Source organism: Lissotriton helveticus, chromosome 3_1 (genome assembly GCF_964261635.1).
Source record: "Lissotriton helveticus chromosome 3_1, aLisHel1.1, whole genome shotgun sequence".
NCBI lineage: Eukaryota > Metazoa > Chordata > Amphibia > Caudata > Salamandridae > Lissotriton > Lissotriton helveticus.
In genome coordinates, this window is record NC_136061.1 from 781,816,768 (window position 1) to 781,830,459 (window position 13,692).

Consider the following 13,692-nt stretch of genomic DNA (forward strand, 5'->3'; position numbering starts at 1 on the left):
GAAATTGTTGAGGATCAGGATGAGCATGGAGCAGATGGGGTTGAGGCCTCTGGTGAAGATGAAGAGTGGACGGGAGTCCAAATGTAGCTCTTGAGTGATTGAGTTGCATGGCTTGTTCCTTTGTAAAGATTGTGGGTCAACCGGTCAGGGAGAATATCTGGATGGATCGTCTCCTTGGATTGGAAGGTGGCATGGGCGACTAGGTCCTGTTGGCTGGAGAAGTGATAGTAGATCTTGCTGACTGTGTCGTAGAAGTAGTGGGAGAGCTAGGTGCAGAGGTCCAGAGAGGATGTGATATTACAGGAGCTGGTAGCAGGGTAGTAAATTCTTTCAATATTGCAAATAATTATTTGGCATCATTAGAGCTTTTCATGATTCGGTCATACAGGACTAAGTGCTTGGTGTCGGACTTGCTACTGGTAATACTTAAGAGCTGATGTCAAGGTTATTCTGTTGTTTTTATCATGTGTGTGTGTGTCTCTAGCTGCTTGCAAAACACTTGGAGAGTCTGAGTTTTTCCATGCACCACCTTGCTTGCGGTCTTGTCCTGGAGGTGGTGGTGGTGGTTTTGAGTGTGGCCAGGGAGACTGTGCAGGAGGCAATCCAGGTGCTGAATTGTGTAATTGATTGTGTGAGGATGTCTATGTGTTGCAGGTTGGCACAGGTAAGGCAGACAGGCAGGGTCGAATAATTAAATTAAGGGGTTACAACATGCTAGCTAAGTGTACGGTTTAAGGCTTTTTTTTTAAGTGCCAGAACATAGTCTTAAAGCAGAACACTACTCGACTAGCTAAATCTTTCAATGCCACACGACTTCCTCAGGCAACTATGGTAAAACTTTAAAAGATCCTACTTTTCTAAATCTACCATTCTAGGTACTTATCACGTGTGATAGCTTGTGGGGGGAAAAAACAGGAAAAAAAGGGAACCTTAATTTTTTGTTTCATACACTCCAATTGCACTTTACAAAGGTTTGGTAGAATGAGGAGGAAATGAATTTAATTTTCAATTGGTTATTAAAGTCGCCCCCACTGATATTCACCCTGGAGACATTTGCAACGCAGAAACCTCTATACTGTGAGCAGATAAGCCACTTTACCAATATGGTTATGTATGCGAGGTACCCAATTTCTATAAAAATATGCACTGGGGTCCAAAGTTTTCACCAGAAGCCCTCAGCTAGAGCTATAAATATCAATGGTGTGAATAGTATGGCTGTGCAGTCTTGATTTCCACCTCATACCTCTTTCAACCACCACCCTACACTCTTGCCCCTTCATCTCACCCTTGCAGATTCTTTTTTATATCCCACCTTTCTCCCTTTACCACTGTTTTGAATCTTTAACTACATCCCCCTTTCTTTTGTGTTTCTCTATCTTTTGCTCTGGGTTTAAGTATGATGAGAAAAAAAGTGCTGGTCTCCAAAAGTGAATACCAGTGGGCCCCACCTGCAACCACCGGCTCAAACTATACACTGCGCGTGCTACAAGCACACAAATAATAAGACTCTGCAACTGCACCACCTCTGAACCGTGTTAGCATTTTTGTGCAACGGTGGGTTAGTATATTATTAACACCAAACATATTCAGAAAGGCACCGTTTTGTATTATACAAGCATGAAATGGTTTAAAATACACACAAAAAATGTCTATTTTCATTCATTTAATTATTTCAAAAATGTATTATCCAGTTCCAGCCTCAGTCGAGATTTAGATTTCTTTATTACGTCAGAAGTCATTGTTCACTATCATTTACTGTAGAAGCGATCATTTTGCGAAACCGGTGTCAGACTAACTCTAGAAGTAGCTGCGAGGCATGCATTTCAAAAGACATTCTTTCAGACGTGTTGTTACCACCTGGACCTGGCTAGGTTACACCTCTTAACGGGTAAAACCTCCAGGTTCCCCAAAGCCCTGGAAAAGTTCTCAGACAACTATTGGATGTAGTTATGCAGAAAACCGCCTACATTAGAAGGGTTGGTCTCTATGCTGCAGCTAGGTGTACATGCTGAGAGTAGCATGGAGTAGACTTTGCATTTTTCACTGTGAAGTCACAAAGGAATAGCTTTTTGGGAGGGGGCCTGCCTCCGACCAACACACCCTGCAAGTTGAAAACGTGCAGCACTCACTCGGGCGGCGTTGCCTGAGTGAGAACAGATCCCTGGAGTCTCCCAGCCAGAGTGGAGAGCAGGCCCTCCGCCAGCCCCCACCATCCCCCCCCCCCCCCCCCCCCCCCCCCCCCCCCCAGCGGTGAGCTCAGCATCGCTGACATCACCCACTTCAACACACATGCTTCTGACTCAGGACAAACATTACAAGTCTGCTGGCGGGAAGGATGGAGGTGGGCACGTGCGCGCGGGCAGAGACAGGTTGCCCACACAGTCGGAAAACACATATAATAATCATAATTAAAACAAAAACACACCTAGCGGTTACAAACACTTAACACAGGCGTCCGAGAGTTCCCAGGCCTGAGAGGAGCCCTCTCCCATCCCCTCCCCTACCCCTCCCCTCCCCCGTCCAAACGCCAGACAACAGCCTTCGATATTTACAACGGGCAACATGCACAACGGCCTCACAAGGTACAGGGGGAGGAGGTGGTCGAAATAGCGCCTGACCGGAAAGTCTCCCCAATCACACCACCTGCTTTTGACGACTACTGTCATTCCAACAGAAGGAAAGAATCGATCAACTACCGAGGAAATACGCAAAACGCAGGTTCCTTTAAAGCAACACGTGAAACCTAATGAAAAAAATGCTGAACCAGAGGATTTCCCCAGGTGCTGTAAACACTGTTACAATGAGGTCATCCTCTCTGCTTCCCGTCTGACACACACTGCTTCTTCTAGTGTTACAATGACACCAGGCCCGGCCTGTGTTGTTCACTTTCAGGAGCGTCGCAGCTGATAAAAGCCCCGGCTACGGGGGGGGGGGGGGCACATTCCTTTGAAGGCGGAGGAGCAGCACCCGTTACAAGTCTCAGACTCAGCAGCTCCGCCTGACCTTTCACCCTGCTCATTAGGGAGGAGCCTGCCTTCACTTGAGTGCGCCGGGGCCTTGCTGGGGGGGTCCCCGCCTATTTTTAGCCTGAAGCGCGTACAGTGTGCAGGGTGTGTACGGGAAGGAAGCTGCAAGTTCCCACTGGGAAATGAGGGTGTGCACTGCCCTGTCACGCCCCAGTAGACCTTGAGAACTGGAGTACCGGTAAATCACAGCCTATGTGTACGCCAAGATCCCACATTTCTTGCAATCTAGTTCTGGCAACAGTATATTATTTGCACACAGGTTTGATATCGTAGCACAAATTGCGTGCTGCGTTCCCTTCCTTCCTTCTCTTCGCCCTGGAGGCGCAGAACGTGTGGCACGGCCAGCCAGCCGGGTGCAACCAGGGTAACATCCATGGCAGCACATGAGACTCCGTTGTCAGGAGGTGGGCAGTGCCCTACTGCTACGAGGGTAAAAGGGGACTAGCATAGGAGGGACGGCGTCAGAGAGGGTGGGCAATGCCCAGCTGGCACAGTGGGATCAGAGGTAATGAGATTTGTAGAAGCACGGTGGCACAGGACGGGTGGCAGAGACAACCAGCGGTGGCACGGAGGGCGAAAAGAGGAAGACTGCTGCGTGGGGGGACACTGTCTACGGGTCTGGATGAAACGGCGTGATGGAATTGCAGGAGTAAATTGTCACGAGCAGGGCGTGCTTGGTGGCACGGGGGATGGGGGCAGGGAGGAGCATGGTGACAAAGTGGACAGGTGGCATTGGGCAGGCAGCGAGGCTGGGCAGTGTTGCGAAGGGACAGCGGGCAGAAAGGGCTGTGTCAAGGTGGCACAGAGGAAACATTGATGAAATAAGGTGTAGTGAAGGCCTATGAAGAAGCAAGAGTTTGCAGGGCCATGGTGGCATAGAGGGTATAGGAGGCAGAGAGGATGGGCAGTGCCATGGGGGCACAGTGAAATTGGGACATAAGTGGGTGTACTGAAGCATGGTAGCAGAAGCGCAACGGAGAAGCATGTAGCACAGGGCACACCAGCCAGGGGCAAACATATGCATTGGCACAGATTAGAATGGACTGATAGGATAGGTTCACTACTTCACCAGTGGAAGTAGGCATGGGCAGGAAGGTGTCGTGGCAAGTAGGAATATGGGTCATTCTTATATGCCCTGACTAGGGATATGATGACAAAGACAGAAGACAGGGTTACTTCCCCACTTCTCCACCTCATAAAAGAGCTGTACGTACCAAGGTATTACCACAAGCATTGTCTGGAGCAAACTAAATTGTAAGCAGTCTCTCTTACCTTGCACAACATGTATACAGTTTGTCTTTACAAGAACAATAACGGACTGATTTGCACAAGTGGGTCACTTTTTAACGGTCTGGTACACTAATGGGGGACACTTATCTTGGTGCCAAGGCCTATTTTGTATCCCAGTCCGACCCTGGCAAAGACTTGCCACTACTTAGCCCAGTCGGCGTCCTATCAAGGCATAATGTCATCCCACCCAGCATGCAACGCAGAGCACAAATGAATATGTGGAGTCAATGGTTATTCATACTTTCCCCACACACGTGTTGAATGAAATGCACCAATTATTTGAAATTCATTTACATTCGGGGCTAAGAAGGGACAGGCAGGGTAGAGTGGAATGCAGTACCAGAGGGTGGACAGGCTCACACTGACATGGGTCGAAGAGGTGTAGGGATGGCAGACACTCATGGTGACTCGGAAATTGAGGGCAGGAAAGGCAGACAGCAGCAAAGTGAAAAAAGTAAAAGGGGCAGAGGTGGGCAGTATCATGTAAATACGGCACGGGTGGCACACAGGCGGCAGATTCAGGGAGACGGGTACCAGAGATGGCAGACAGCATGTTACACTGGAGCGGGTGGCAGAGGGAGTGCAGTGTATGAGAGAAGAGAGGGTGGACTGGTTCATTTTCATACTGGTGGCAGGGGGCAGACGGGTGTGTAGAGATCCTGGTGCAGAGATGAGCACGGCGACACTGAAGAAGAGGCTGGGATGACAGACAGGGGCATGCGCAACAACGGAGAGGGCAGACATGAGCTTGTTTGCATTGGCACGGGTTGTACAGCCTTTGGTACTAGAAGGGCAGAGGTGACAGACAGAAGGGAGAGAGGATAGACAAGCAGAGGAGACTGGTGGCACCGAGAGAGTGCACATAGGGCAGACGGGCATTAGATGCAGAGGTAAGGGGGTCAGTCAGGGACCAGGAAACGGACATAGGGGGCCTCGTAGGAAACACCATGGCAGTTCAAGGATGAGGACAGCGGAGGAACGTGAGGGCAAGGGGACACACTGTAATAAGCAGGCGATGGGGGCGGGGAAGGGCAGCGGAGGGGAGGTTGAAATCAATGGCTAAAGAAACAGGGGAGACGGAGAAACTTCGCCACCATGGAGAGGAGCATTGAATAACCACCTCTACACGTCGGGGGCGGGCGAGTAAGTGGGGGGACTATATGGCCACCAAGTCGGGGCCATCAAACCTCGAGCCACTCAGCTAAACTTCTCGGTGCCATTTTGGCTGACCAGCTATCAGTGGAGAGGTGTGACCTATGCTACCTGCCCACATGCACATTGAACCCCCACAATGCCCTTCTCACATGAGGGCACCAGAGCAAGGCTGCTATTGGCTCTGGCATCGTGTATGGACTCAGTGCCAGGCCGCGGATTAACAGCTTCCGGAAAGGCTATGAAGAGAATGCCACGGTACATAAAAAGTACACTTGGCAGCAGAAAGCTACAAGTAGTAGCTGCAAGGTCGTGGAAGGAGCTTCCTAAAAGCAGTAGCAAATACAATAAAGTGTTAACTTTACAAATAAATTGAAGACGTGGCTGTTCCGTTAGCTCTTGGGTGTTATGCAAAAGCACCCGAATAACACTCGGTTTAAGGCGCTATATAACTCTATAGACTGTGGGGCACAAAGAAAGATCAGAGGTGAGACATGGGAACAAGAAGTGCAGATTATGGACAATGGCATTGTGGAGCAAGGGACAGAGACGATCGGCAGGTACAAACTGACAGTGAAAAGGTGGGAGGTTGAAAGGGGCATGGGGCACCGAGGGAGGAAAAACTAAGGGCTGCAGGAACAACGAGACTGAGCGACTTCAACACGACGGGCAAAACTGTGTCAGAGAGCAAAGCAGGGAGACACTGAGGAAACAGATCTGAACGGGAGGGGTAGGAGTAGAGAAACCAACAACAAAGGTCGCCAGACAGTGGGTGACTGTATAAGAAAGGAGAAAAGTGGCAAGTATCCTAACGGGCCTGTTCTAGATTCCTTTACTAAATATTGTACAATAAATAGATGCGAAGGAGGCTGACTAATTAGTTAAACCTAGAAATATGAAGTATAGGAAACTGACCGAAAGGCAGGGGTCAGCAGAGGACACGGTGCTGAAGGGATGAAAACCAAATGGTGCCATGTCATACGTGCCACCTTCAGCAGGTGCAGGCCAGAAGGCAAATCATATCAAGGCAAGCATACTTTAAAGGCTGGGAATACAATGTCATGAGGTAATGGAAAATGTGAAACTGCAAAACCAAGGCTACAGGTGATGTTGGGTAGAAAGAAAGGCAGCCCCTGGCAGAATGTGTGTACATGCCACTGCACTGGGGGCAAAGTACTGGATATTGAGAAGAGAAAAAACACTGCCTTGAATGACAAAGAAAAATCAAACACAAGCAGGTGATTTTGGCAGGAAGGGGCTGCTAGACTCTGCAAATGACAAAGGAAAGGACAGGTACAAAAAAGGAGTGTTCAACGTGACGAACTGACAGCAGCAAAGTAAAAAACATCTGTGTAAGTGCCAGTGAGACCATGAATACAACTCATTGATATTATAAGCAGGTGTGGCTGGAGAAGAGGCAGGACAAGTACCTGGGTAGGGGTGGTACAAGAGTGTAGTATGGGTCTTGGGGAAGAGGAGAGACAACTGCCGTAAGAAGATGTGGAAGGCAGACACACAAACAGAATGGCGAAAGAGGAAGAGTCTGCAGGACTTAGCAGCTGTGTGGACAAACAAGTGACACAAGACGGAGGGGCAGAGGGCCGAATATATGGCAGACGGTAATGCGAAGTAAAATACACAAGGCAGGGATGCTGGGTGAAGGGGCATCGTTTCTTTGGCGCAGACTCTGTGCTAGGAGTGAATTGTCTGAGGGATGGGCGGGGTGATTTTAAGTGGGGGACAGTGTCTACTGAGAGACTCGCAGTGTCTGGGTTGCTCGCAGTGTCTGCAGGAGGACGGCCAAGGGTAGTGGGGCACAGGCGCCAAGGGGTTCGGTGCTCTCTGGGGTACAACAGGTCAGAGTCACAGTCACAGTGCATGGCGGAGGGAAAGACAGAGCTCATATTAAGGTGAGATAATGCACGCCCCAGTGACTGGGGCCCAGGATGGGAGCAGTGTGCGTGGCTGACATGGAATTAAGCAGGGTCCCGAAGGCACGCATAGTAAGGGGCTGCGTCAGGGGTGCAGGGCACACAGCCTGGGGAGGGACAAGCCCGGATAAGGGGGGCCGGGTGCAGGGGCTCAGCGACTGGGTGAATGAAGGACAGTCTGCAGCCGGCGTGCGTAAGGAGGGCGGGGCAGAGACGAGCTGTGCATGCCAGACATACTGCACCCACCTGGATAAACTGAATGGTGAGCGCAGACTTGCCCACGCCGCCGCCTCCCACCACCACCAGCCGGTACTTCTCCTGCACCGAGCCATCCTTCCAGCCCGCCATGGAGGAGGCGAGGCGGCCTGGCGCTGCCGCAGGGGCCGCGGTGCAGGGGGACAGAGGGACGGCTCCCGGAGCCGCCTCCACGGGCTCCTTTCTGGGCTGGCTCAGCCCGTCTTTGGCGGGCCGGGGCTCGCTGTCCGGGCCCCCGCCGCAGACCTTCAATCCGGACGCGGGACTCGCCGCTGCAGGGATAGAGGTGCAGAGCAGAGCCAGCGGTTCCACCTCAACGAAAACCGAAAGTAGTGAATCACGGAGTACAACAAAATGCCGTCCGTGGGGAGGTGGAAACCCTGCCGTATGCTAATGCACGGCGTGCATATTCATGAGTGGGAGGAGCCAGCGAATCCAGCCCCCGAAGTGCAGTACACACAGCGTCACCATGAGAACCGGGGAGGCTCCGAGGGCAATGCTGCCTTACGCCCTCTCATCCCTGAGCACGCGGACACCAGCGCTCACGGCCGCCCTCTGCACCGGCACGCGCCGGGGACGCCCGTCCTGCACTCCCTGCCAGGGGCGCGCCTACACTCGACCTGCTGGCGGCCAACACTTCACACAAGGGGGCGGAGCTATCATTGGGGCCAGCACTAGAACATGTAGACATAGTGTGCATTTAAAACATATCGGTCACACACGATATGATTACAACACACGCGTTTTAGTAGTTTTAACATTATTTATAGGCTACTGACATGTTTTACTGGATCTGACAATGTTTTACAGGCTGACAAAGATGTTTGAAAAGGCTAATTAGTGATTTGACGACTAAAACCAGCTTCAACAGCTTTCACAGAGCACTTTAAAACGAGTTTTCACAAAGTTAGTTTAAGGCAATGACCCTTTTCGCCCATGCACCAAATATTTATTTTGTAAAATGACAATAGGCTGAAGAAATACTTTTTATTCCATCTTCAGAAAATCGCCAATGTCTGTTGACCAAAGGTATGTTTGCTGATTGGGACATTGGGAATCAAAATTAAATAGCAAAATTGCATCCTACATAGAGCAGTCCTCATAGGAGATGACAGAGCTACACCCTCGCAGGAAGCCACAAGGCTCAAAGAACTGGTTAAATAGGGTGTTGCCTATTTTGGTGTTTAAGGAACCAAAATCTGGATTGTACAGTAAATACCGTACACTTTCCCCTGCTAAATTTCGTCAGGTTTGACCTGCCAATATTTAATGATGTGTGAGGTTTTTTGATGCACCTACTAATTACCGGGTGTGGTCAACAGGACCCATCTCAGAATTCTGACCTGTGGGCAAACAGGGGTTTGTGGAGAGGTTGGAAATCTCTGAACACCTCAGAATCAAATGTTACTCAGGATGGTTCAAGTTTTTGCACAGCATTGTCGTGTTGTACCGCAACATCTGGAGTGCAAGAGTGTCAGGGTGTCTTTTTTGTAACTGTTGTAGCCTGGACCCAAGTAACCTCACCTCATATTAAAAACGTTGTCCCTCCTTCAAAGAGCTGCAGAATCCAAAGTGAGGTGTAGACCTTTTGTGACCGCGTGGGGATTCCAAGATCAGTGGGGGTTTGCACACATGATTTTCACCAGGTAGAACTGGGTAGAGTCTTGGCTGAATTTGCACATGGAAAACCACCTTATTGTTATCCTTTCTTTTAAGATGTGGAGCTCTAAGTAATGTGCCAATTCTCCAGGCCGCACCTACTGCACCCTGTAGCATCAGTATTTATAGGGCGTGATATTACCACAACAACATACAGCAGCACTCTGTGTTGTTTGTGGTAACCTGAACAATAGGGGAGCAAAAGACCGCTATCACTATAGCACTCTTGTGAAATTTATATCAATACAATGAATGGCGGGAGAGGGGTGAATGGACACGGGATGTGAATGGGCAGGAGAGCAGTAAATGGGCAAGAGAGGAGTGAATGAGCAGGAGAGAGGTGTATGGGCAGGAAAGAGGTGAGTGGGCAGGAGAGGCGTGAATGGGCAGGAGAGCAGTGAATGGGCAGGAGAGCAGTGAATAGGCAGGAGAGAGGTGGATGGGTAGGAGAGGGGTGACATGGCAGGAGAGCAGTGAATGAGCAGGAGAGGGGTAAATGGCCAGGACTGTTGAATGGGCAGGAGAGAAGTAAATGGCGAGGGAGGGGTGAGTGGGCAGGGGAGCGGTGAATGGGTAGGCGAGCGGTAAATGGCAGGAGAGGTGAATGGGCAGATGACTGGTGAATAGGTAAGAGAGGTGAATGGGCAGGAGGGGTTGAATGGGCAAGAGAGCAGAGAATGGGCAGGAGAATGGAAAAGGGCAGGAGAGGGGTGAATGGTGGGAGAGAGGTGACTGGGCAGGAGAGCAGTGAATGGGCAGGAGAGGGGTGAATGGGCAGGAGAGGGGTGAATAGCGAAGAGGGGTGAATAGCGGAAGAGGGGTGACTGGGCAGGTGAGTGGTGAATGGGCAGGAGGGGGTGAATGGGCAGGAGTGGATGTATTGGCAAGGGAGCAGAGAATGGGCAGGAGCACGGAAAAAGGCAGGAGAGGGGTGAATGGTGGGAGCATTTACAATACAATCGGTCTCGCATTTGTGAAAGTTAGACCTATTGGCGTTGTAAATGACAGTGGTTTTTTTTTTGTTTGGAGTGGAATGAGGATTTAGGGACGACATGGAGAGAGTAAGTGCCGGGCGAAGCTGAAACTAATCAGAAACAAAAACAAATATAAATCAATGCCAGCCATTTTAATGCTTTACCACACATTGAGCATGTATACTGCATGGCTAATAAAGGAAGCTTTATAGCGTAACTTATTGAGTATAACGTAGCCTGCATCAAAGTCAGGGTAGCTGCCAAAAAGCTCCTTGTGGCTGCCATCTCATTAGCACTGCAGACTTTGAAGGCTGGACTGCAACACAAGCCTTTAGTTCTGCATAGTTACTTCACCAGGGCCATCATGAACAAGCAAAATGTCATTTGTAACACATATCATTTGAATGGAAAGAACTGCAGATGAAAAACCAAACTATGATTTGACTAAAGAAACATCCAGAAGACAAAAGAGCCGCGACACAAGCAAATTACAAACAAAATGGAGGATAGGCAATTTTTATTATAGTGCCCCAGTTTAACAATCTACTTCTGAGCCACTCTCATTTCAATATTTAGTATGATTTCGCTGAGAGCCCCACTTCAAAGTGCGCTCTCTTTTTCAATAGGTCCTGTCAATGTAGGTCAGAGCTGCAAACGTGAAAAGTAACTGCATGCCATGGCACAAACAGGCCGGGTGGCGAGAATCAAACAGCAGCCAATTAAACTAATCATAACATCCCAGTGAATGGAAGGAAGTTCACCTGATATTTCGTTATGGAGTATATGATTCCCTGTCCCGCGCAGGCCTTGATTCTTTGGCCACCATGGTAGATGATGAATTTCATGATGTTAGTATTGTGCGTAAGTAGGATGAGGGTCAGGAACACTAACAAAGGACTCAATGCTGAAGAGCAATAAGTTACCACTCTTGTTAAACAATGTAAAATGGCACAGCATAGTACTGTATTATAGCTCTTTCAAGTGTATTTATCATGTATGCTAAAGCACATTACCACTATATGCATACAAGATTGTGCAAACAAGCGCTGTGTGCTGTGTCTAGACTGTCCGAGCAGCAGTGATGTGCATTTTTTTGCAAACAAAGCACTTACTTCATGCCTGCTGATCTTCATGAAACATGCAGCGTGGCATGCGCCGTGCTGATAAAAGGCGGGTGGCTGCACACATAGAAGTGCCCGTAGTAAATTTTAAAAAAGGCGTTGCCACTATATTTAGAGATAAAGTGCAAAATTATAGCATGCAACACTAGAAGTGCTTTCTGGTAAAATGAAACCAGCAGGCGGGAGGAGGAGGCAGCTGCAGCCAATGAGGGAGAGCGAGCGTTAGCAACTATGAAGAGTAGCTCTTCAGAATAACAAGCGTGGGCGTGAGTTTGTTCCTGAGCTGCGAAAGTGCAAAACGGGAGTGGGGATAAAAAAGAGCATGAAGTAGCTCCCCGCAGCGTGCAAAGAACTTCTAAGAGTCAACAAACACAGACAGTGAGAGAGCTGCGCGGCCGTGAAAGTGACTCGGCCTCGAAAGTGCAAAGCGGGAGGGGGGATAAAAAAGAGCATGGCGGGAGGGTGCCAGAGGAAAGCCAGGCAGGGAGAACACAGAAGGGAGTGGGGGCTAAGACATGGGCTGCTGATGAGAGAGGAAAGCCAGATGGCGCCTCTGCTCGTAGCTCGTGCCCGCGCGCGTAACCGCAAGCTCTAGGCCACTACAAGCAAAAGCGCGTGGTAGCATTTACTGAAGCCCACATACTACAAGCCTCGCCAAAGCAGTGCATGCGCTGGCTCAGGCGAGACCTAAAAATGTAAAGGGACCCATATACAATAATAATTTCCTAAAAAATATAACAAATGTATTCTTATTTATAAAATTCAGCCTGATAGTAGAAGCACTAGCAGGAAACTTCCCACTAGTGCTGCTGCTATCGGGCCACATTTTTTGCCCATTGTGGCATTGCAGTATCAGAGTGATTAGATCAGCTCTTACCTTGCATGATGTGTTGAACTCTAAGGACAGATGCATCCTTTTTGAAACTACTTAATACCCTTGGATGGATCATTTTTGTGCTTGTCCATCTTGCACTTTAAGGAATTTTGGGAATCCCTTGCCAACCCTTGCAAGTAAATATTGGGTTGGAGTGCTATTTTGGAAAAGAATCCTTGGACGCTCAATTGAATTCCAGTCCTGATGATGACCGTGTCATTTTACAGAGGTCGAAACGCATAACTAACGAAGAACAAATCATTTTGTTTTATGTTGTTCCCTCTATGTGACATGTATTGTTTGTCTGTCACTTGTCTGGTCTGTAATATATAGTGTCTCTGTACCAGCATATTATTTTGAGCGCCACTGTCTTAACTGTTTTTATAATTATTATAAAAAAGAATACATTTGTTATATTTGTCCAGAAATGATTATTGTATATGGGTCCCTTTATGTTTTTTCTTCTTCCTTTCTCTCACTGTCTTTTCTTTGTCATTTAAATATTTTATTGTCCTTTATATGGTACATAATTTTTGGGTGAATATTGTAATTTGTTGTCTCCTGGACCTCTGTTAGGACTAGACATTGATTGCCCCTGGTTCAGGTGGTTTGGGCTGCCCCTGTGGCTGCTAATGCTAAACACTGCAAGGGCCGAGCCCATAAGTTCTGGACCTACTCTAGAATCACCATACAATGGTTCTTTTTAACAGCATGTAAGCGTAGAGGAGAGAAAGTAGTTATTAATGCCACTCAATTCAACAGGAGTTTCTCTGGACACATGGTAACCACAGACAACTACGTAAGGTTAGGTAGTTTGTTACAAAACCAAAAATAACTGAACACTAAGACACCTCAAAACAAAGAGTTTAAAAATACATCGGAATCAGCATAAAGCCAAATCTGCTAATAAAGTTGAGGCGATGCAACATGCACAAAATAATTAACTCAAGAAATAGGATACAGAGGAATAGAAAGCATGAGTTCAAATATCCCTGCATCGAGGGTTGATGACAATAAAGCATCAATCTATCCCTACACTAGCACTAACATGCCTTCCCTACTTAAGCACCTACAGAAGAAAGGAATACAAGGTGTCAGCATATGGGGACCTCCTAAGAAGTCTCTCCACCATCGATGGGTCCAATAGTATAAAACTATTGAGACAGAGCTAGTACCAAGATGCTCTCTCTCTCCGAAGGCAGAGTAGAAGTGGGCACTTTCTCTACTCTAACATTGTATTATTATAGGAATTTTTCCCAAAAGTCCTTGCAGGTCACGCCATCCGCTCTGAACACAATCTCATAGGTAATTTTTCACGGTATAGCATTGTTCCTAAACTGCAACATGTTGACATTGATACCCAGGCCTTGTCCGGTGTGAAAACACAACAATTTACCTTATTGGCAGGAT

At 48.4% G+C, this 13,692-nt stretch overlaps 1 protein-coding gene across 3 annotated transcripts in view; it reads right to left on the minus strand.

The window, feature by feature from the left end:
* RRAS2 (RAS related 2) overlaps positions 1-8,211 on the minus strand; it is a 336,038-nt gene extending 327,827 nt beyond the window's left edge. The window contains exon 1 of one of the 3 annotated variants that reach the window (XM_078681010.1): positions 7,646-8,211. In XM_078681010.1, the coding sequence (XP_078537136.1) occupies positions 7,646-7,747 (102 nt within the window). In that variant the 5' untranslated portion in view covers positions 7,748-8,211. The remainder of the gene's footprint in view (positions 1-7,645) is intronic. The other 2 variants (XM_078681011.1, XM_078681013.1) reach the window with 2 other exon arrangements.
* Between the last annotated feature and the right edge of the window lie 5,481 nt (positions 8,212-13,692).